The following is a 19,226-nucleotide window of genomic DNA, read 5'->3' on the forward strand; positions in this document are numbered from 1 at the left end:
TGGCCACTTCCCTATGGCCCTGGCTCATATCTATAGCCCTGGCCCATAACCTGTAGCCCTAGCTCATAGCCCTGGCCCATAATCTATTGCTTGACTCACACTCTATAGTCCTAGCTCATAATCTATAGCTCTGGCTCCTAACCTGTAGCCTGACCTCCACCTCATAGCCCTGACCTCCTTCCTACAGCCCTATCCCATTGCCTATAGCCCTGACCCACCCCCTATATCCTGCCCCATACCCCCGCCCTGTCCCCACCCCACACCCCCGCCCCCTCTGGCCACGCCCCTCAGCGCCCCCTCTCCTCGGCGCCTCTAGCGGCGCGGCCCAATCCCGTTATCCCGCCGTGCCTTCTCTCCGCTCCTATTGGATGAGAGCGCTGAGCGGCGCTGCGCAGAGCCAATGGGAGCTGGCGCCGCGGGCGGGGGCGGGACATCCTGCGGGCCGGGCCGCCGCCGCGCCGCTGCCCGGTGGTGCCCGCGGCCTGCGCCGCCCGCCCGCGGCCGCCATGCCGCACAGCTTCAAGGCCGGGGACCTCGTCTTCGCCAAGATGAAGGGGTACCCGCACTGGCCGGCACGGGTGAGACCGCGGCGCCGGGGGCACCGGGACCGGGGTGCGGGCGAGCAGCGGCTCGGGCCCGCTCCGCAATGGAGGTGCCATAACGGGACCTGTGCCGGGATGGGGCTCGGTACCAGCGTGAGGGACTGGTAGCAGCACCCGATCTGGGGTGGACATCCCATAACGGTGCTTGTCCCGGGGTGAGGACGTGGTGCTGGGCCGGAGCATCCCGTACCGGGATGGGAGGTGACATAACGGGATGTGTGGGGACCCGGTATGGGGTGTCCCATAGCGGGATGGGGCCCGGATCGGGATCTGTTGTGGGCTGGGGACCTGGTGCTGCCATGGGTGACCTGTGCCAGCACCCGCACTGGGATGGGGACCCGGTGTGAGAATGGGATGTTCTGACCGGGATGGGGGCTCCCGTTCTCTGTGCCGGGATGAGGGCTCGGTGCTGGCACTGCTGGGATGGGTGCGCGCACCAGGAGGGATGCGGGTTCCCAGCACCCGCACAGGTACCAGGATGGAGAAGCCTCCAGCCTGTGCCAAGGGTCCCGGACTGGAGCTGGGGTCCCGCATGGGCACCGGTGCTGGGAGGGGGCCAGCGCCGGGCTGAGGGTCCCACACTGGTGCCTGTGGGATGGGGAGGGGGGGGAACTGGGGGACCTGTGCCCAGGAGGTGTTTGACAGCCCCAGCCCTCCTGATCCCCCTGCACCCAGGGGAGATCCTGGCTCCCTTGGGGTGACTGCACGGGACCTCAGCGCTGGGGACCCTCCCTGCTGCTGGGAGGGACCAAAGACCTGGTGCTCCAGCACCCGAGCCCCATCGGGGTGTCCCTCACATCCCTTCCCTTCACCCTCCATCCTCATCCTCCCACTGCCCCTCCAGAAACCCCCATTCCCCTTCCCAGCTCCCTGCCCGGACATCACCCACCCTCTGTCTGTGGGGGGGCACAGAGCAGGGGTCTGGGGCTCTGTCCCTTGTCAGGGATGGGGGGACACATGTGGGTGGCTGCCGCTGGGCACCTGCGAGGGGCAGGCTCTGTGGGTGATGGAGTGCGTGTGACCGGGTGACAGCGTTGTGGTGCCTGGAGGAGATGCGATGGAGCAGGGCAGGATCTGCTCGCCTGGGGGCTCGGATGGGGCCCGTGGTGGTGCCTGGTGAGGCAGGTTCATGCACTGAAGGTATCCAATGGGAAGATGCTGCAGGTACCGGGGAGGCTCAGGGTGCTGGAGACGACGCTGCTTGGCTGCACCGCGCCGTGACTGGGATTCCATGCCCGCCATCCCCGCCATGCCCGTGCTCTGCTCTCGTAGCTGGTGCCGAGAGGACTCGGTCCCTCCATGCTGCGGCCCCTCCTGCTTTAGCTGCTTGCTCTTTTGGGGAAGGCTCCCCCTGAAGACCTCCCCAGCACCCCGAGGCTCCCGGCCAGGCGGAGCGGACGGACGGGCGCTGGATGAAGATGGGGCGGCCCCGGGGCCTGTCCTGCGGCCGGTCTGCAGCCAGGAAGGACCCTCTGGAGCCGGAGGGGGCTTCCCGTGGGCGATGGATCTCTGGGGAGTAGCACAAGGCTTCCCTGGGCGCTGAGCCCGGCGGTGGAGCGACGACCTCGAGGATCCCTTCTGTTACTCTTGTAGAGATCCCGCGTGTCCGTGCTTGCCTGCGAGGGGACGTGCTCCGGCTGCTCCCACTGACCACCCCCTGCTTTGGGTTTCCTTTCAGATCGATGACATCGCGGACGGCGCCGTGAAACCCCCCCCGAACAAGTACCCCATCTTCTTCTTCGGCACCCACGAGACGTAAGCGCTGCCTCGCTCCCCGCTCCGGGCTGCGCCCCCGCTGCCGCCCCGGCCTCACCTCTGCTTTGTTTCTCTCCAGCGCCTTCTTGGGCCCTAAAGATCTCTTCCCTTATGAGAAATACAAAGACAAATATGGGAAACCAAACAAGAGGAAAGGCTTCAACGAGGGGCTGTGGGAAATCCAGAACAACCCCCACGCCAGTTACAGTGCCCCCCCGGTGAGTGCAGCGCCTGCCTCCCTCCTCTCTCTGCTTCTCATTGCTGCCGTGCTGATGTGCTTCCAGCTCCCAGACCGCCTTCCTCAGGGCTGCTTCCCTTCCCTGCCCTCTCCCTTCTTCCTCCTCCTCTGGAGGAAGACGCCTTTGCCCCAGCTTTGAGGTGGATCGGGGCTTGTGCTTTGTGCTGCTTGCCCAAGCCGTGGAGGAGTTCATTGTCACAGAGAGAACTTGAGGCTTGCTCAGCTCGAGGCTCCTGCGTGCGAACTGCTGGGCACCGCCTGCTCTTCATCCATCTCTGAGGTCCTGAGCCAAAAGCCACTGGGCTGCTCCTTCAGTGAGCTTCTGAGCAGGCCAGGAGATGGCTCTTGGCTGTCAGTTGCTTGTGTGGACATTTCAGACCCATAGTTGTGTGGTGCAGCCTCTTATACAGCGATCTTCAGAGCAGGCGTCCAAAGCAGCTTCATAGGCAGCTGGTCTGAGGAGGTTCAGGTGGGCTGCAAGGACAAGAGGGTCTGGAGGCAGCCGGGCCCCTCGGCTGTGCTGCTGCCAGGGCAGGACTCAGGACGTGGTTTGAGCTGCAGGAGGTGCTCGGGCCCAAGGCTGCAGATGTAGGGGAAGGTGAGGCCATGGAGATGCTCAAGAGCTGGAGGACAGCTCCAGCTGGGAGGTTGATTGCCAGCACTTGCATTGTGCAAGGGCTCCACAAGACACCCATTGGTGAGGGTCCTGCTGTGATGAAGGGACCGTGGTGACACCAGTGGCCTCCCCAGGGCTCGTCAACACCAACTGCATCTTGAGGCCAAACTGCTTGGAGAAGCAGAAGAGACTGAAGGAGAGGTCTTTGTTGGGTTTGGGACCTAACTGAAGCCAGGTGCCCAGAACAGTCCAGGACAAGGAAGCAGGAAGGCTCCAGTGCTGGAAGAATCCTGGCTTAGGGAACACCAGTCCTGCCATGTGTGAATGCAGTGAATCAGTCTGGAAGATGGGAGCTTGGATGCGATGTCCTTGTGCAAGGAACCTCCTGATGGGCTGGTGAGAAGCCTGAAGACCTTTCCTACATGGGATTGAGGGAACAGGACGTGGGAGATGCCAACTGGAATGCACGTTGGTCGCCGTGCTGGACTTCTCACAGAGACCTTTCCAGTGGGAAAGGTGTGTGAAGTGCTGTGGGGTGAAGCCATCCGAGGAGGAAGAGGCCTGGTGGCCACCGGAGGGGAACGCTGGAGGCACCACGAGGGCTGTGGGGGGCTGGGGTCTGCTTGCCCAGGAGGGGTTGTCAGGATGAGGTTTCTGCAGGGTCTTTGGCAAGGGGTGAAGGCTGAGCAGGGACAGTGTTGCTGGTGCTCTCAGGTGCTGCATGAGGGGTTTGCTGAGGGTCTCCTTGAAGGGCTTCTACTGCTGCCCAGAGCCATGCTGAGGGGTTCTGTGCCACACACCTCTGCTCACACCCCTCTGCTCCATGCTGCATCCATCGCTCGCCACCCTCCTGTGCCCCTTCTCCTTGCCCCACTCCCTGTGCATCCCTCCAGGCCATAACCCACCTCTTGTCCCCGTGTCCGTAGCCCGCGAGTTCCTCCGACAGCGACGTGCCCGAGAACGACCCGATGGGGGGAAGCGATGCTGGGGATGATGAGGAAGACGCTGCCATGGCCGGAGTCACCACGGAGAAGATGGAAAGCGAGGAGGACTCTGATGGAGGCAGCGACCAGAGCGGGCTCAAGCGGAAACCACTGCCTATGAAGGTGAGTGCAGGCTGAGGTGGTGCCATGAGCTGGGGACAGGAGGTCCTTGGGTCCATCACGGAGCTTCCATCCACCCCACAGCATGGCAGGAGGGGGTGGTGAAAGCAGCTCCCTCTGGATTCTCCCATGGGAAAGGGGTTTAGTGCCTGTCTCCTGTTGTCTGTGAGGTGGTGCCATGGCCAAGCCCTGGTGCAGTTTGCATCCTAGAGGAGAAGCTGCTCTTGCAGGCCGGGTCGAGAAGAGCTGGGCCATCCCCTTCCCTGCCTTTGTGCTATGCGTGGAGGGGAATGAGCTTCTCTCATGTTGTCATTCCTCACATACCAGATGCCAGTGGCAAAACGGCCTCGGAAATCTTCCAGTGACCTGGATCAGGGCAGCCCCTCTGGGACGGAAGAGGAGAACTCGGAATCATCCTCCGAGTCAGAAAAGAACAGTGACCAGGTGAGAGGAGTTTGGGATGTGCTGAAGCCTCACTGGCTTCTGAAAGCATCATGACACTTCCATGGTTTTTCCTGTGTTTTCCTCCAGGACTTCACTCCCGAAAAGAAGCCAGTGGCCAGGGCTCCACGGAGGATGCCGGCGGTGGGGAGGAAGAAGAAGGTAAGAGACCCCGAGTCTGTGGTGCTGCATGAGAGGGGTCTGTGGGGTCTGCACTGCCTGGAGCAGGGGTGCAGGGCTCTGGATGGAGGCTCAGTGCTGGGGGGACCTGGTGGGTGCCTCAATGGCCTGCTTGCACCCTGTGCTGCCATGCTCCAACCCCACTCTGTGCCTGCAGAAAGTGGAGTCCGGCTCTGACTCAGACTCCAAAGCAGACTCGGATTCGGAGCTGGGGAACGCGACTGTGAACATGCCCAAGTCAGACTCCAACTCGGATTCGGACTCAGATGTGTCTGTGAAGAAGGCTCCACGGGGCAGGAAGCCAGGTAACACTGAGGAGGCTGCTTCTGCCACTGCTGGCTCTGGGGGCTCCTTCTGCCGCAGTCACCTTCCAGCCCATCTCAAGAGCCCTCTGCCCCCTCAGTCTGGGGCTGTTATTAACAGAGGGACACCCAGGGCTCCTGCTGAGCATCTCCCTGTTGTCTTGCAGCTGAGAAGCCCCCTCCCAAGCCCCGTGGCAGGAAACCGAAGCCTGAGCGTGTCCCAACCAGCTCCAGCAGCGAGAGGTGAGACCAACGGGGACCCAGCACCCTCGGGGCTGGGCCAGAGCCTCACCCCGTCCCCTTTGCACAAGGGATCCAAGTGAGCTCCATCCCCTGCAGTGACAGCGACAGTGATGTGGACCGCATCAGCGAGTGGAAGAGGAGGGATGAGGAACGACGGCGAGAGCTGGAGGAGAAGAGGAAGAGGGAGCAGGAGGAAGAGATCCGTCGGCTCCGGGAGCAGGAGAAGGAGGAGAAAGAGAAGAGGAAGGAGAAGGCAGAGAAGAGTGAGGAGGTGCACTCGGACTCGGACAGCAGCGCAGAGGATGAAGTGGCCAAAAAGGGCCAGAAAGGCCGGGCCAAGGCCCCGTCCTCCTCGGACTCTGAGCTGGAGCTGGAGAAAGAGGTGAGTGCAGAGCTAGGGACAAGCAGGCAGCGATCAGCAACCTGCAGGGACCTTCCGTTACACTGGGGTTGTCCATGCAGCGCTGGGAAGGGTTGTGTCCATAGGGACATCCATGCCTTTCACATGGGAGCTCTTCCCCTGGCCCAGGATACCCATCCAGCTCTGGTGTTGCATCTCCACAATGCTCTCCCTCCCACCTGGGGGGCATCAGCTGGATGGGAAGCACAGGAAGGGTTGTGGAGGACTCTCAGGAGCCACACTGCCCATGGGCAGAGGTGAGGTCCCATTCCTCCCCGTGGAAGAGAACCAGGGAGGCAGCACAAAGATGCTGATGTGTGGAAGCTGTTTGGGTGCTGCAGGCTGTGGGAGGGCTGCTCTGGGTACCAGGACATTCCCTGTTGGAGCAGCACTCCTTGTGCTGCAAGCTGAGACCTTTCTGCCCCTGCACCCAAACTGGCAGCAGTGGGGTGGCCGCTGTCATTGCTGGCCATGGCTGTGGCATCTCTCCCCCTGCAGCAGGGAGGGCTCAGCCTCTCGCCTGCATTGTTCTCTCCTCCAAGGTAAAGAAGCCAGCAAAGAAGCAGCCCTCGGAGTTGTCAAGGAAACCAAATCAGAAGGAGAAGAGGGGCCGAGCAGAGGAGAAGCCACGGAACAAGTCAGCACCTCCTCCTGCAGCTTTGTCCTTGGGTTCTGCTGTCGCTCTGCTGCTGCTCAGCCCAGCCCTTGGGGGCGGAAGGGGCTCCCATGGAGCTGCCCGTGCCAGCAGCACCCATGGAAGGGGCAGGTCCCTTCCCTGCTGCCTCCTAGAGCTGGAGGGGCTGGAGGAGGTGCTGGGGGACCAGGCTGAGGAGCTTCCCTGCTGGTTTTCATATCCCAGAGGAAGATGTCTGGGGCATCACTGGGGCTTTGCCTTGCTGCAGTCCCGGGGAGCTGGGCCATGGGGGAGCTGCTGCCTCAGGGCTCTGCTGCCTGGGAGCTGGGATGTGTGCCTGGCATCATGGCAGGGCTCTGGGCTGCACACTCGAAGCGCCATCACCCTCCCTGTGAGCCCAGCACTGAGCAGGGGCTGCCCATGAGCAATCTTCCCTCTTGCTTTGCCTCCACAGAGCCTTGAAAGTGGAACGAGGCCGGAAGAAACCCGACCTGATGCCTGAAAGGAGGATGGAGAAGAAAAAGGGTGAGAGCCTCATTGCTCATCATCACAGAGGGAGAGAAGGGAGCCAGGGTTGGTTTCCCCTGTCCCAGGGAAGAGCAGGGATCTTTCCCGCAGGGATCAGTGTGGTGCTGCTGGGCTCTGGCCTCATGTTGAGCAGCGCAGGGTGTGCAGAGGCAATAGGGAACTTCCTACAAACATCCCCAACCCCTCCTCCTCAGAGAGGCCCCTGGCCTTGTGTTTGACCTTGGAGATGGAGGAGGAAACCAGCCTCTTGCTGGGGGAGAGATCCCTGGTGGCCTCATGACACTGAGGTCTCTTTCTTGCTGCTCCAGAGCCCACAGTGGAAGAGAAACTTCAGAAGCTCCACAGTGAGATCAAGTTTGCGCTGAAGGTGGATAACCCGGTGCGTTCCCTGCTGCGGCCTCAGCCTGGTTCCCATCCCTGTGGGTGCTCGGCCTGGCTCCCATCCCTGTGGGTCCTCAGCCTGGCTCCCATCCCTGTGGGTCCTCAGCCTGGCTCCCATCCCTGTGGGTCCTCAGCCTGGCTCCCATCCCTGTGGGTCCTCAGCCTGGCTCCCATCCCTGCGGGTCCTCAGCCCAGCTCCCATTCCTGCGGGTCCTCAGCCTGGCTCCCATCCCTGCGGGCACTCGGCCTGGCTCCCATCCCTGTGGGTCCTCATCCTGGCTCCCATTCCTGTGGGTCCTCATCCTGGCTCCCATCCCTGTGGGTCCTCATCCTGGCTCCCATCCCTGTGGGTCCTCATCCTGGCTCCCATCCCTGCGGGTCCTCATTCTGGCTCCCATCCCTGTGGGTGCTCGGCCTGGCTCCCATCCCTGTGGGTCCTCAGCCTGGCTCCCATCCTTGTGGGTCCTCAGCCTGGTTCCCATCCCTGTGGGTCCTCATCCTGGCTCCCATCCCTGTGGGTCCTCATCCTGGCTCCCATCCCTGCGGGTCCTCATTCTGGCTCCCATCCCTGTGGGTGCTCGGCCTGGCTCCCATCCCTGTGGGTCCTCAGCCTGGCTCCCATCCTTGTGGGTCCTCAGCCTGGCTCCCATCCCTGTGGGTCCTCAGCCTGGCTCCCATCCTTGTGGGTCCTCAGCCCAGCTCCCATCCCTGCGGGTCCTCAGCCTGGCTGTGCCTCCTCTTGCCTTTCTGGCTGGCAGGAGGGGACGGTGCCCACAGGGAGCCTTTCAGGCACCTTCTGATGTTGGTGTCACCCATGCAGGACATCAAGCGGTGTCTGAATGCACTGGAAGAGCTGGGCACGCTCCAGGTCACCTCTCACATCCTCCAGAAGCACACTGACGTGGTGGCCACACTGAAGAAGGTAGGGCAGAGGCTTCCTCCTCTCTGCAGGGAGCCAGGAGCCTGCTTGGGCCAGCCCAGCCCTGAGGCCATTCCTTCTCCCTTCCTGGTGCAGATCCGTCGCTATAAAGCAAACAAGGACGTGATGGAGAAAGCTGCTGAGGTCTACACCCGGTTGAAGTCGCGTGTGCTCGGACCGAAGATGGAGGCCATCCAGAAAGCCAACAAAGCCGGGGCTGAGAAGGACAAGGGGGAGGCGGAGAAGGGGCAGGAGAAGCTGGCAGGAGGGGAGCCACGCAGTGAGAAGGGTGACGAGGAGCCGAGTGCTGGTAACGCTGCTGCGCGGCTCGGGGTGGCCCCTGCTCGGAGCGGGCACGGAGCCATCCAGGGCATCTCCAATCCCCGGGGCCCACGGGCAGGGCCTGCTCTTGGTGCTGCAGGGGTTGGCAGCCACGGGGGCAGCTCCAGCCCCTTGTTGCTGGAGTGGCACCGCAGTGAGCAGGCAGCGCTGGCAGCACTGAGAGCAGAGGGCAAAGCTCAGAGCCTTTGGGTGCCTCTGGGCTGGGGTTGGCTCCTGGCAGGGAGCTGCAGGAGCAGAGATGCCCTTGGCCGCTGGCTCCTGCCTGGGGCCGTCCCAGGGATGCTGCAACAGCATTCCCAGAGGAGCTGCTGGGGAAAACCCGCCCTGACGCCTGCTTCGGGAGGGGGAATGGAGGCTTTGGGGCCCTTCTTGTGGGTGTCAGGGTCAGGCCAGACCTGAGGTCCCTGCTGTGCTCGGCTGGGTGTCCTGTGCCTGGATGGGGACAACCTGTGGCCACAGGGCCTTGGGATGAAGGAGGTTCAGCGTGAGGAGCTGTGTGCCTGAGCCTCTCTTCCCTTTAGACTTGTCAGGTCCTGTGAACGGTGAATCCCTGTCCCAGAAAGCGGAGGGCACAGAGGAGAAGGACAAAAGCCAAGGGCCAGGGGCCGGAGAGCTGGAGGCATCCCCGGAGGAGCCCCACAACAAGTGAGCGTGAGGGGGGACCCCCTGCTCTGGAGCACGGCCAGGCCGGGCTCACACAGGGGGGATGCTGGGGGGGGTTCAGCTTGGGAATGAGCCCGGGATGTGGGAAAGGGGCTGCTGAGGCCTCTGCTCTCGCCAGCAGCGTGCAGGACTATCCCAAGGCCGAGCGAGCCGGGCTGGAGGCTGGGGAGGACGTGGAGGAGAGCTGAGGAGGAGGAGGAGGGGCCACGAGGGAACCTTCCTCTGCTCGGCCCCTGCCCGGGTCCCTTCCCGTCCCGCAGCAGCTGATGTGCTTGGGTCTCGTCCTGTGTCCCGGCCGGGCCCTGCTGCTTTGTCTGTGTTTGTCCCCTCGCTTGGCTCCTGGTTGGTTCCCTTGCGTTTGCTTCAGTTTGGTTGGGTTTGGGTTGGGTTTTTTTTCCCTCCTCCCTGATTTCTCGTGATTTCAACCCACATGAAGTGAATATAAAGGGGTTTTTTAATGAAGCCCAAGCGTGTGGTTCTTGAGGCTCTGCTGCCCAGAGCTGCCCCTGGGACCCCTCGGCACCAGCCCTGCCCCTTTGCCTGCTCTTTCGCCACGATCCAAAGCTTTTGTCCATGGAAAGTGAGGATGTTCCAGCTCCGAGTCCCCTTTGTGGCCATGCCCTGGCCCCGCTCGGAGCCTGCTCTTGCTGTAACCCTGGCCTGGGGACAGGCTGGCTCCTTTTTGTTTTTCCAGGGCTGATTTCATGCTCCAGAAACAAACCCCAACTAAAACCTTTTGCCTCTTGCCCAATAGGGCAGGGGCAGACGGGGCGGGGGGGACCAGGGGGGACAGGGCTGTGCTCAGCCCCATCCAACCTCACGCTGTGGAGATGGGGAGGGACATTGGGGGAACCCAGCTCCTGATGCTGGGGATGGCAGATGGGGACCGAGGGCTGTGTCCCTGTGCCCCAGGAGGGGCTGGTTAAGCCCCACCCTGACCCCCCCCTTGGGCCAGCACCCAGGGGTATTTGAATGAGCTTTAAGATCTCTTCCAACCCGAACCATGCCCTGATTCCCTGATTTCAAGGCAGATCCAAGGTCATTCCATGGGTGTCCCCCCTCCCCCATTGCCTTGGCTGTTGCAGCCCCCATCATTGCAGACAAAGCATGGACTAGCACCAAGATAGAGATGTGATGTTGATCAGAGCCTTGTTGCTGGGGCAAGGAGGGTTTCAGCCCTCACGCGGAGCTGGAGCTGGTTCATGTTGGAGCACGTTTCTCTCTACCACAGCAGCGGGTGCTGGAGCAGGTACACCAAACAGATCCGCCCAGAGCTCAGCCACCAGGGTCCCCAGCAGCTCCCACACGGTCCATGCCTGCCTGAAGGTGTTCTGGACCTCACCGATGCTGTGCTGTGCCCAGTGCAGGACCTGCTGCACCATGTCCTGCAGCCGCTGCACCAGCGGCACGGGGGCTCTTGCTGCACCGTGTCCTGTGTTCTCTGCAGGGGTGGAAATGGAACTTTGGCCATGGGGGACACACACATGGTGGGGGTCCCCCCCTCCCCTCCCCTCAGGTGGTGGCTGCAACCAAGGGGATGCCGGTGCTGGTTTGGATGCATGGGGGTCCCCAAGCAAGGTGGGAACTTCAGCTGCAGCGTCCCAAGAGGGACACAGGAGCTCGGGTGGGATCTTGGGATCCAGCTGTGCCTGGGGGGGAGCCAAGACGGGGGCCTTGGGGCTCAGCTCCTTTGAGGGGTGCATAGGGGGACCCTGGGGTTACGCTGCTGCAGTGCTGCATCCCAAGCCAGTGCCCTGTGGCTGTTGGCACTGGAGGGGGTAGAGCAGGGTGCTGGAACCGGTGCTGCATGGGATGAGGGCATAGGGGGGCCCTGTTTGCTCCCAGCGTATGATGGGAGCATCATCAATACAATTAGCAGGTCCTGCCCTTAAGCTGGGGGGGGCCTGGTCCCACAAGGGCAGGGGACAGGCAAAGGGGCTTGGGGGGAGGTCAGGGGGGCCCTGTTCATTCACCCTCAACCATGGTGGAGGAAGGCCAAGGCCAGTGTCCTGTGGGCGCTGTGGTGTCCTGTGGGCGCTGTGGGGTCCTGCGGGCTCAGCACCCTCCTGCCTCTCTGTTCCAAGGCTCGGGTGCTGTGAGGTCACACAGGGCTATGACATCATCACCTCCTAGAGCCCCGTTTGGGGTCGATGGAACCATGAGGATCCCGATGCCCCACCCCCCATAACACAAGAGAGGCTCATGCAAAACTAACCAGTTTATTGCTTGGGGAGCTGTCCCGAGTACACAGACCAGGGAGGGCTGAAGGCACCGAGGATGAGGGGAGAAGGGGGGGGCTCGAACCAGGGGCTGGAAGTCACCCCCAAGGCACTTGGGAGGACCGAGGCACAAGACTGCAGGCCCAGCACTAAGGTTATGGGCAATGTGGGGCAGGCAGGGGGTAGCAGATGCTCCACTGCGGCTGGGCAGGGCTGGACCAAGCAGCCCTGCGGATGATGCAGGCGCTGCTACTTCATCTCCAGCTCCACCGCGTTGTGGCCCGAGGGGGCGAAGGGTCCCACCAGCCAGGTCAGGGGGGGGTTGCGAGCCACGTGCTCCACCAGCTCGTCCATAAGCTGCCGCGCTCTGGCAGCGTTGGCACGAGCCTGGGCCAGCACCGTGCCCGTCACGTCCTGCAGGGAGGCGACGGAGCCCAGCGCCGCCCGCAGCCCCTCCACGCTGTGCCGGACCTGCCCCGCCGTGTCCTGGAGGCTGCCAGGGAGCCCCTGCAGGCTGGAGACCAGGGGCTGGCAGGAGCTCTGCAGCTGCTGGCTCAAACCCTGCAGCAGGGCCAGCGCCCGCGACTCCACCGCCTGGGGGGGACAACGGCACCGTCAGGGGATGGGGACCCCATGGAACCCCCCGTCCGTCCGTCCGCCACCTGCCTCCCCTGGCACCAGCTCCTTGCCACTGCCCGGCTGCTTCTTGCTCCACTCCAGCCACAGCTGCTGCAGCTTCTCCTGCCCCCCCTGCAGCTTCTGATCCATGCCCTGCTTGAGGTGCTCCACCTGCGGGGAGAGCAGAGCCCAGGCTGGATGCGCTGCTGCGGCACAAAGGCGGGGGGGCACATTTGGGGATGGGTCCTACCAGGTCCAGGGTGCCCTGCAGCTGGGCCAGCACCTCCTGGCTGCTGCGCCGGGCGCTCTGCAGCTTGCCCAGGGAGTGCTGCAGCGCCCGGTGCCGCAGCTTGGTCGAGAGCGAGCCCAAGCGCACGAAGTAGCTCTGCTGCTGCCGCTGCTGCTCCGGCTCGAAGCCCTCCACGGCCGTGGCCAGCTTGGCTGTGGGACAGAAGCCACATCCCCATGTAGAGCCAACGGCCCTGCTCAGTCCCTACCCAGTGGGCACCCTCGGGGGCTTTGAGCAGCTCCTCACCCAGCTCCTCATCCGTCATGGGCAGGTAATGGTCCACCAGCTCCTCCGACTTCTCCAGCACAGAGCCCATCCCGCTCACCACCATCTGGCCCACGGTGGAGCCCATGACGGTGCTGACACCGCTGCTCACCGCAGACTTGGTGAGCTCCACGCCGCCCTGCACGGCCCCTTTGGTCATGTCCATCACGCCCGTCACCCGGCTGGTCACCGCGTCCTTGGCCCCGGCCACGCTGCTGCTCAGGACATCCCTGGCCCCTGTCACCGTGGAGGTCACCAGCTGCTTGGTGTCCGAGATGAGCTGGGGGCACACACACACCCCTCTGTGAAGCAGGTCGGGGAGGGGACACATGCTCTGAGCCCACCCCACACGGTACCTTCTCCGGGGGCTGCTGCAGGATGGGCAGCTTCTCCTCCAGCTTGTCCAGCCCTTTGCAGGCGTATTCATTGGCTGTGGACACTGGAGAGGGGAGCACAGACGGGTTTAACACTCTGCTGAGTGCCAGAGCGCTGATAGGGACCGGCCTTGGGGTACCCCAAAGCTCATGGGGTTCCCCTGTATCCCCCCCGCAGCCTCCTCCAGCCCCTTGTATTCACCAGAGGTGGAAGCAACAGATAAGAAACCAGCTTTTCCCTGCTCTGCTGCCCCTCCAGGGCTCTGCAGGGGTCAGTTTTGGGGTCATCCCCACCCTCCCCAGCCCCACTCACACTGCGGCTCCAGCTTGGTGAGGATGGGCTGTGCCCCACTGACCGCCGCCGCCGTCAGCGTCTTCACCCCCTTCTCGGCAGCATCGCAGACGGAGCGCACATAGGGGTGGCTCTCCTTGGTGGAGCTGTAGGCCGTGGACACCATCCCGTAGGCCGAGCTCACCAGCGGCAGGCTGGCCACTCGCGACCCGATGCTCTGCGGGCACCAGAAGGACGGGGGGGGGGGTAACGATAGCGCCCAAATCGCATAGGGAATAAGGGACCCCCAAGCCCCCGAGGATGGCTTTGGGGTCCTCAGGTGCCCTAAGGGCCTGTGCCCCGGCAGGGACCCCCCGGACCCTTCCTTCTCCGCACTCACCTGCGCCTCCTCAGCCTTGGGCTGCGCCGTCCCGGGCTCGCTGGCGGCCATGGCGAGGCTGGGGAGGGGGAACCGTGAGCGGGGGAACCCCAGGGCAGCCCCGGGCCGGGCACCAACTCACCTCCGGAAGCTCCGTTCTGGGCTCGCCCCCTCCCTCCCCTCCGACCTTTATAGAGCGGGGCCAGCCCCGAGCGCATGTGACCGGGACCCGCCCCGCGGGGCCGGCCCGGGGCGGTCCGGGAGCCCCGACCCGCGGGCAGCGGCGGGGCCGGGGCTGCAGCGACCCCGACCGGGGCCGGCCCCGAGGCTCCCCCGGACCGGGATGCGCTGACCGCTCTGGACCGGGATGCACCGATACCCTCTGAAGCGGGATGCACCGATCCCCTCTGGACCGGGATGCACCGATCCCCTCTGGACCGGGGTGCGCTGACCCCCTCTGGACCGGGATGCACCGATCCCCTCTGGACCGGGGTGCGCTGACCGCTCTGGACCGGAATGCACCGATCCCCTCTGGACCGGGGTGCGCTGACCCCCTCTGGACCGGGATGCACCGATCCCCTCTGGACCGGGGTGCGCTGACCCCCCCCCTTCCAAGGACCGGATTCCCCCCGACCGCATCGCTCCGGGGCCGGATCCCAGGGACGGGGCTGCGCTGACCCCTACACAAGGACCGGATCTCCCCAGCGCGGCTGCACCCACGGCCCCTGACACCGACCCCGGGTCAGATCAGGCACAGAACCCTCCAAATCCCCCTCCCATCGGGAGCATCCCAGTGCCCCCCATCACCTGTCCCGGTTCAGGCCGGTCCCGGTGGGTGCCGGTGGCAGGAGGAAGGGCAATCCCGGGGCCCTGGTGCCAGCCCTGTGGGTCCTGTGGCCACGCTGCAACCCGATGTGAGGGAGCCCTAGAGCCCAGCCCTGCCGCGGTGACAATGGGACAAAGTTCGGTGCCACACGGTAACCGCTGGTCACAGTCCAACAGCACCGGCACCCTCCATGCAGCACCCACCAGCACCCATCCGGCTCTCCCTGTCCAAGCACCCACCGTGCGCTCCCCATCCCACAGCCGCATCTCTGTCGCCCGTGCCGAGCCCCCCGGCGCAGTGCTGGCGTCACCACATGGGACTGTGAATCACTTTAAGGCCTAAAAAGTTGTTTTACTTCTTTAAAGTGCGTTGAAGCTGCTAAGAGAAGACATCCGGATGCTCCCCGTGCTCCAGGACACCCGCACACGCTGCTTCCTCCATGTGCCACCATCCCCTCACCAGTCCCCCATGTGCGGCATCACGGGTCCCACACCGGTCACCGTGTCCACGTCACCTCGTCCCCAGCAGGGATGGGGTTCGCTGCTGTGGGTGCTGCCCCAGTTTGAAGTGCCGGGGGCTCAGCGCTGTTTGTGCTGTGGTGCGGTGTGGATGTGGTGCGTCCCCTCCACCGTGTCACAACCCTCCCACTTGGCCATCTCCAAGGGGGCATCCTCTGGGTACTCGACCAGGGCTGGGGCGAAGGGCCCCACGAGCCAGGGCAGGGGCGCATGCTCCCCCACGTGCTCCAGCATCTCGTCGATGCTCAGCTGCGCCCGCAGCATCGTCTCCCTGCTCTGTGCCACCACCAGCTCTGACAGGTCATGGAGGGAGCGGGCGCGGGACAGGGACCTTTGGATGCCCTCCACACCATGCCGGACGTGTCCCGTTGTCTCCTGCACGCTGCTGGGCAGGCCCCGGATGCTGGCGGCCACACGGGTGCAGGCAGCGTGGAGCTGGTGCAGGAGCCCCCGCAGCATGGCCAGGGTCCGTGCCTCCACCTGCGGGTGCGGGGGAACCCCTGGGCCATGGTGTCCTCCATGGGCATGGACCCCAACCCCATATCTCATTGCCTTCCATACACACAGATCCCAACCCCGTATCTCAGTGCCTTCCATATACACAGACCCCAACTCCGTATCTCAGTGCCTTCCATACACACAGACCTCAACCCCATATCTCATTGCCTTCCATACACACAGATCCCAACTCCATATCTCAGTGCCTTCCATACACACAGACCCCAACCCCGTATCTCAGTGCCTTCCATACACACAGACCCCAACCCCATATCTCAGTGCCTTCCATACACACAGACCCCAACCCCGTATCTCATTGCCTTCCATACACACAGAAACCCAAAACCCATATCTCATTGCCTTCCATGGTCCCAGCTCAGTGTGTTCTATGGTACCTTGGTCTCATACCATGACCTCCACCATGGCCACAGGCCCTCACACCTCAGTGTCATCTATGGATACCCCAGCCCTTTGCTGTTGTCTTCTCCATGGGCACAGCCCCCATCCCACCCCTCCGTGTCCTCCATGGGTACCCAGCCCCGTACCTCGCTCTCCTCCATGGGCACAGCCTCCTGCTGGCTCCACTCCAGCCACATGCGGTGGAGCCGCTGCCGGGTGCCATACAGGGGTCCGTCCGTGCCCTGCCGCATCTGCTCGATCTGCGGGGGGGGGCAGCGAGGTGGGAGCACCCCAGGGGGTGCCAGCACCCCCTGCTGCTGGCAGGGTCCCCACCGCATCCTTACCAGCTCGAAGGCGCGGTGCAGCTGGGCCAGGACGTGCCGGGCTCTGTGCTGTGCCCGCTGCAGCTCCCCCAGCGAGCGCCGCAGCGCCCGGTGCCGCAGCTTGGCCGAGAGCGAGCCCACACGGATGAAGTAGCTCTGCCACCTCCTCTGCTGCCCCAGCGCTGCCACCTCTGTGCCCGTCGGTGCTGCAGGGACAGGGTGAGACCCACAGGGAGCCGCAGCACAACCCGGGTTGCAAAAGGGCTTCAAGAGGATCAGGTCCAACCGCGGCCCCAGCGCTGCCTGGACCAAAGAGCCCAACCTCGGAGCATCCCTGGAGCTCGGCACCCCATGGAGGTGCCACCCCATGATGCTCAGCCACTGGGTGCATGTGGAGGTGCCACCAGGAGCCAGGCGGTGTCTCCGGTCACCTCTGCCATGACACGGGGCCAGCTCTGCCCACCACTGCCCCGTGCTGAGCTATAAATACCCTGCATGGAGCTATATTTGCTTTCTGGTTTCCAGGTGAGAGGTCACCCTGTGCAGTGTTGTCTTCCCCGCCTTAGCATTCCCGATGGTGGGAATCATCCCCTGCGTGGTGGCCATGAGCATCCCATGGGGCTCAGCACTGCAGAGGGACCACTGGGTGCAAGCGATGCTGGGGTGATGCTGAGCAATGGGGGGCTCCAGCACCCCTGGACTGAGGAGATGGCTCAGAGCCCTGTTAACACTCACCCAGCTCCTCGTCCGTCCCGGGCAGGTATCGCTCCACCAGCTCCTCTGACTTGCCCAGCATCGTGTCCACCCCCGTGGCCAGGATCTGGCCCACGCGGGACTCAGCCACGGTGCTGAGCGCCGAGCAGGTCCTGGCCACGCCGCCCTGCACCGCTCCACGTGCCAGCCCCACGGTGCAGGACACCAGCGCCCGCGTCCCTGCCACCACCTGGGAGGGGACAGCACAGGGACGCCAAGCGCCAGCCCCCAGCCCAGCGCCAGCCCCCCCCGCATCACCCAGGGCAGACGTTACCCTCTGCGGGGGCTGCTGCAGGATGGGCAGCTTCTCCTCCAGCTTGTCCAGCCCTTTGCAGGCGTATTCATTGGCTGTGGACACTGGAGAGGGGAGCACAGATGGGTTTAACACTCTGCTGAGTGCCAGAGCGCTGATAGGGACCGGCCTTGGGGTACCACAAAGCTCATGGGCTTCACCTGTATCCCCCTCACAGCCTCCTCCAGCCCCTTGTATTCACCAGAGGTGGAAGCAACAGATAAGAAACCAGATTTTCCCTGCTCTGCTGCCCCTCCAGGGCTCTGCAGGGGCCAGTTTTGGGGTCATCCCCACCCTCCCCAGCCCCACTCACACTGCGGCTCCAGCTTGGTGAGGATGGGCTGTGCCCCACTGACCGCCGCCGCCGTCAGCGTCTTCACCCCCTTCTCGGCAGCATCACAGACGGAGCGCACATAGGGGTGGCTCTCCTTGGTGGAGCTGTAAGCCGTGGACACGGCACCGCAGGCACAGCTCACCAGGGCCAGGCTGGCCACCCGGCTCACCACGCTCTGCTGGAGGTGCTGGTGGTGAGCTGGGGGCACCGCTGGTACCCACAGACCCCCCTCAGCGCTCCTTGCACCCCTACCTTCAGCTCCTGCCCATCCTCGCGTGGCACGGAGCTCTCGGATGACATGGCAGCAGTGGCTGCAATGGGAGGAAGAGCAAGATCATGGGGTGCCAATGGTGGGGGCTGAGCCCAGTGGGAACCCTCAGCCCCAGAGCCACCCCTCTCCATGCCAAGGGAAGCAGCACACGGTGGGGCTGAATCCCTCCATGTCCCCCAAGCCAACCTTTACTCCTCAGAGGGCTGAGACCCACTACATGAGTGAGAAGCCTTGGAGCTACTCAAGGCGGTGTCATGGGGGAGCCTGGAAGCGGTTTGGGGACGGAGCTGGTCCCCTGCCTTAGCAGGAGGGGTTTCCCCAGCCCGGGTTTGGGCCCGGGAGGGTTTCTGGGTGACTCAGCCGGAAGCCAGGGCTGGGACCTCCTTTCGCAAGCCCCGAGCGTGGACGTGCCTCCGGTCACCGCCACCTCTGCCGGGGCAGCCCCGGGACCTGCGGCAGGGAGCGGAGCAACCGGTGGCTCCCCCCAGAGCCCCCCGGCAGCATCTCCGAGCTTTGCGGTGTCCTCCTGCTGCTCCCAGGGTCCCATCACTGGGGGGGCACCGGGGACTCCCCTTCCCCACCCCTGCGGCCGCAGCGGCTCTGCCCCCCTGCAGTCCCCGCAGACCCCCGGGCCATGAACACCCGAACCCCGCCGGAGGTGCCCCCCCCCCCCCCGGCCCCGCTTCCCCCCTCCGAGTCCCGGAGCCCTCCTCACCCTGGGGCTCGGGGCCGGTCGCGATCCCCGGTCGCGATTCCCTGTCGCGATCCCGACTCCCGCCCAGGGTCGTATTCCCAGTCAGCGGCGGAAGCCAATCAGAGAAGGGGAGGGACTCGTCTCCACCAATTAGGATGGAGGGGCGGGAACCAGGGGCGGGAGTTAGGGGGTGGTCGCCACGTGCGCGGGGCACGATCCGGGCCCAGGCCCTAAGGGGGAGAAACGGGGGGGGGGAAGGTGGGGAGACAAGGGGGTCACACGGGGGGTGCGGGGGGAAACATGGGGAGGACACGGGGGGGGCACGTGGGAGTCACAGTGGGGAACACGGGGGCATGGCAGGGAGGGGGGACATGGTAAGGAACACGGGGGGGGCACGACAGGGTCACCCCGTCCCCGGGAGGTGGCCAGGGGCACCGAGCCACTGCTCAATGTCCCCATGCCAGGCGTCCCCTTGATGTGTGTCCCCATGCCAGCTGTCCCCTTGCCAAGCATCTCCATGCCAAGTGTCTCCACACCCCCCCAGGTGTCCCTACACC

The 19,226-nt window shown here is 64.2% G+C and overlaps 3 protein-coding genes across 8 annotated transcripts; 1 reads left to right on the top strand and 2 right to left on the bottom strand.

Annotated features, from left to right (window-relative positions):
• The first annotated feature begins 451 nt into the window (after window positions 1–451).
• Window positions 452–9,809, top strand: HDGFL2 (HDGF like 2). 4 transcript variants are annotated; one of them, XM_034070909.1, is made up of 16 exons: window positions 452–578; window positions 2,281–2,357; window positions 2,437–2,575; window positions 4,138–4,317; window positions 4,642–4,758; window positions 4,846–4,917; window positions 5,093–5,240; window positions 5,405–5,480; window positions 5,577–5,862; window positions 6,423–6,517; window positions 6,969–7,039; window positions 7,351–7,421; window positions 8,244–8,345; window positions 8,439–8,652; window positions 9,206–9,329; window positions 9,466–9,809. In XM_034070909.1, the coding sequence occupies exons 1-16, from the start codon at window positions 507–509 to the stop codon at window positions 9,533–9,535; spliced, it is 1,914 nt and encodes a 637-aa protein (XP_033926800.1). In that variant the 5' UTR covers window positions 452–506; the 3' UTR covers window positions 9,536–9,809. The 4 variants fall into 4 exon arrangements, with proteins under 4 accessions (XP_033926800.1, XP_033926802.1, XP_033926803.1 ...); XM_034070911.1 differs by having other exon boundaries at window positions 9,469–9,809; XM_034070912.1 differs by lacking the exons at window positions 2,281–2,357; window positions 2,437–2,575 and having other exon boundaries at window positions 460–578.
• Window positions 9,810–11,550: 1,741 nt separating this feature from the next.
• LOC101871646 (perilipin-3-like) lies at window positions 11,551–13,961 on the bottom strand. The gene is made up of 8 exons (XM_034070813.1): window positions 13,904–13,961; window positions 13,783–13,840; window positions 13,425–13,620; window positions 13,094–13,176; window positions 12,720–13,017; window positions 12,435–12,625; window positions 12,233–12,355; window positions 11,551–12,160 (listed from the first exon to the last, which is right to left on the bottom strand). The coding sequence occupies exons 2-8, from the start codon at window positions 13,831–13,833 to the stop codon at window positions 11,816–11,818; spliced, it is 1,287 nt and encodes a 428-aa protein (XP_033926704.1). The 5' UTR covers window positions 13,834–13,840; window positions 13,904–13,961; the 3' UTR covers window positions 11,551–11,815.
• Window positions 13,962–14,931: 970 nt separating this feature from the next.
• LOC115946211 (perilipin-3-like) lies at window positions 14,932–18,756 on the bottom strand. Of its 3 annotated transcripts, XM_034070817.1 has the most exons (8): window positions 18,691–18,756; window positions 17,957–18,015; window positions 17,684–17,882; window positions 17,353–17,435; window positions 17,061–17,268; window positions 16,347–16,531; window positions 16,149–16,262; window positions 14,932–15,585 (listed from the first exon to the last, which is right to left on the bottom strand). In XM_034070817.1, exons 2-8 carry the CDS (start codon window positions 18,002–18,004, stop codon window positions 15,166–15,168), a joined length of 1,257 nt encoding a protein of 418 aa, XP_033926708.1. In that variant the 5' UTR covers window positions 18,005–18,015; window positions 18,691–18,756; the 3' UTR covers window positions 14,932–15,165. The 3 variants fall into 3 exon arrangements, with proteins under 3 accessions (XP_033926708.1, XP_033926707.1, XP_033926706.1); XM_034070816.1 differs by having other exon boundaries at window positions 17,061–17,435; window positions 17,684–17,879; XM_034070815.1 differs by having other exon boundaries at window positions 17,061–17,435.
• Between the last annotated feature and the right edge of the window lie 470 nt (window positions 18,757–19,226).

This window comes from Melopsittacus undulatus, chromosome 19 (assembly GCF_012275295.1).
Source record: "Melopsittacus undulatus isolate bMelUnd1 chromosome 19, bMelUnd1.mat.Z, whole genome shotgun sequence".
Taxonomy (NCBI): Eukaryota; Metazoa; Chordata; class Aves; order Psittaciformes; family Psittaculidae; genus Melopsittacus; species Melopsittacus undulatus.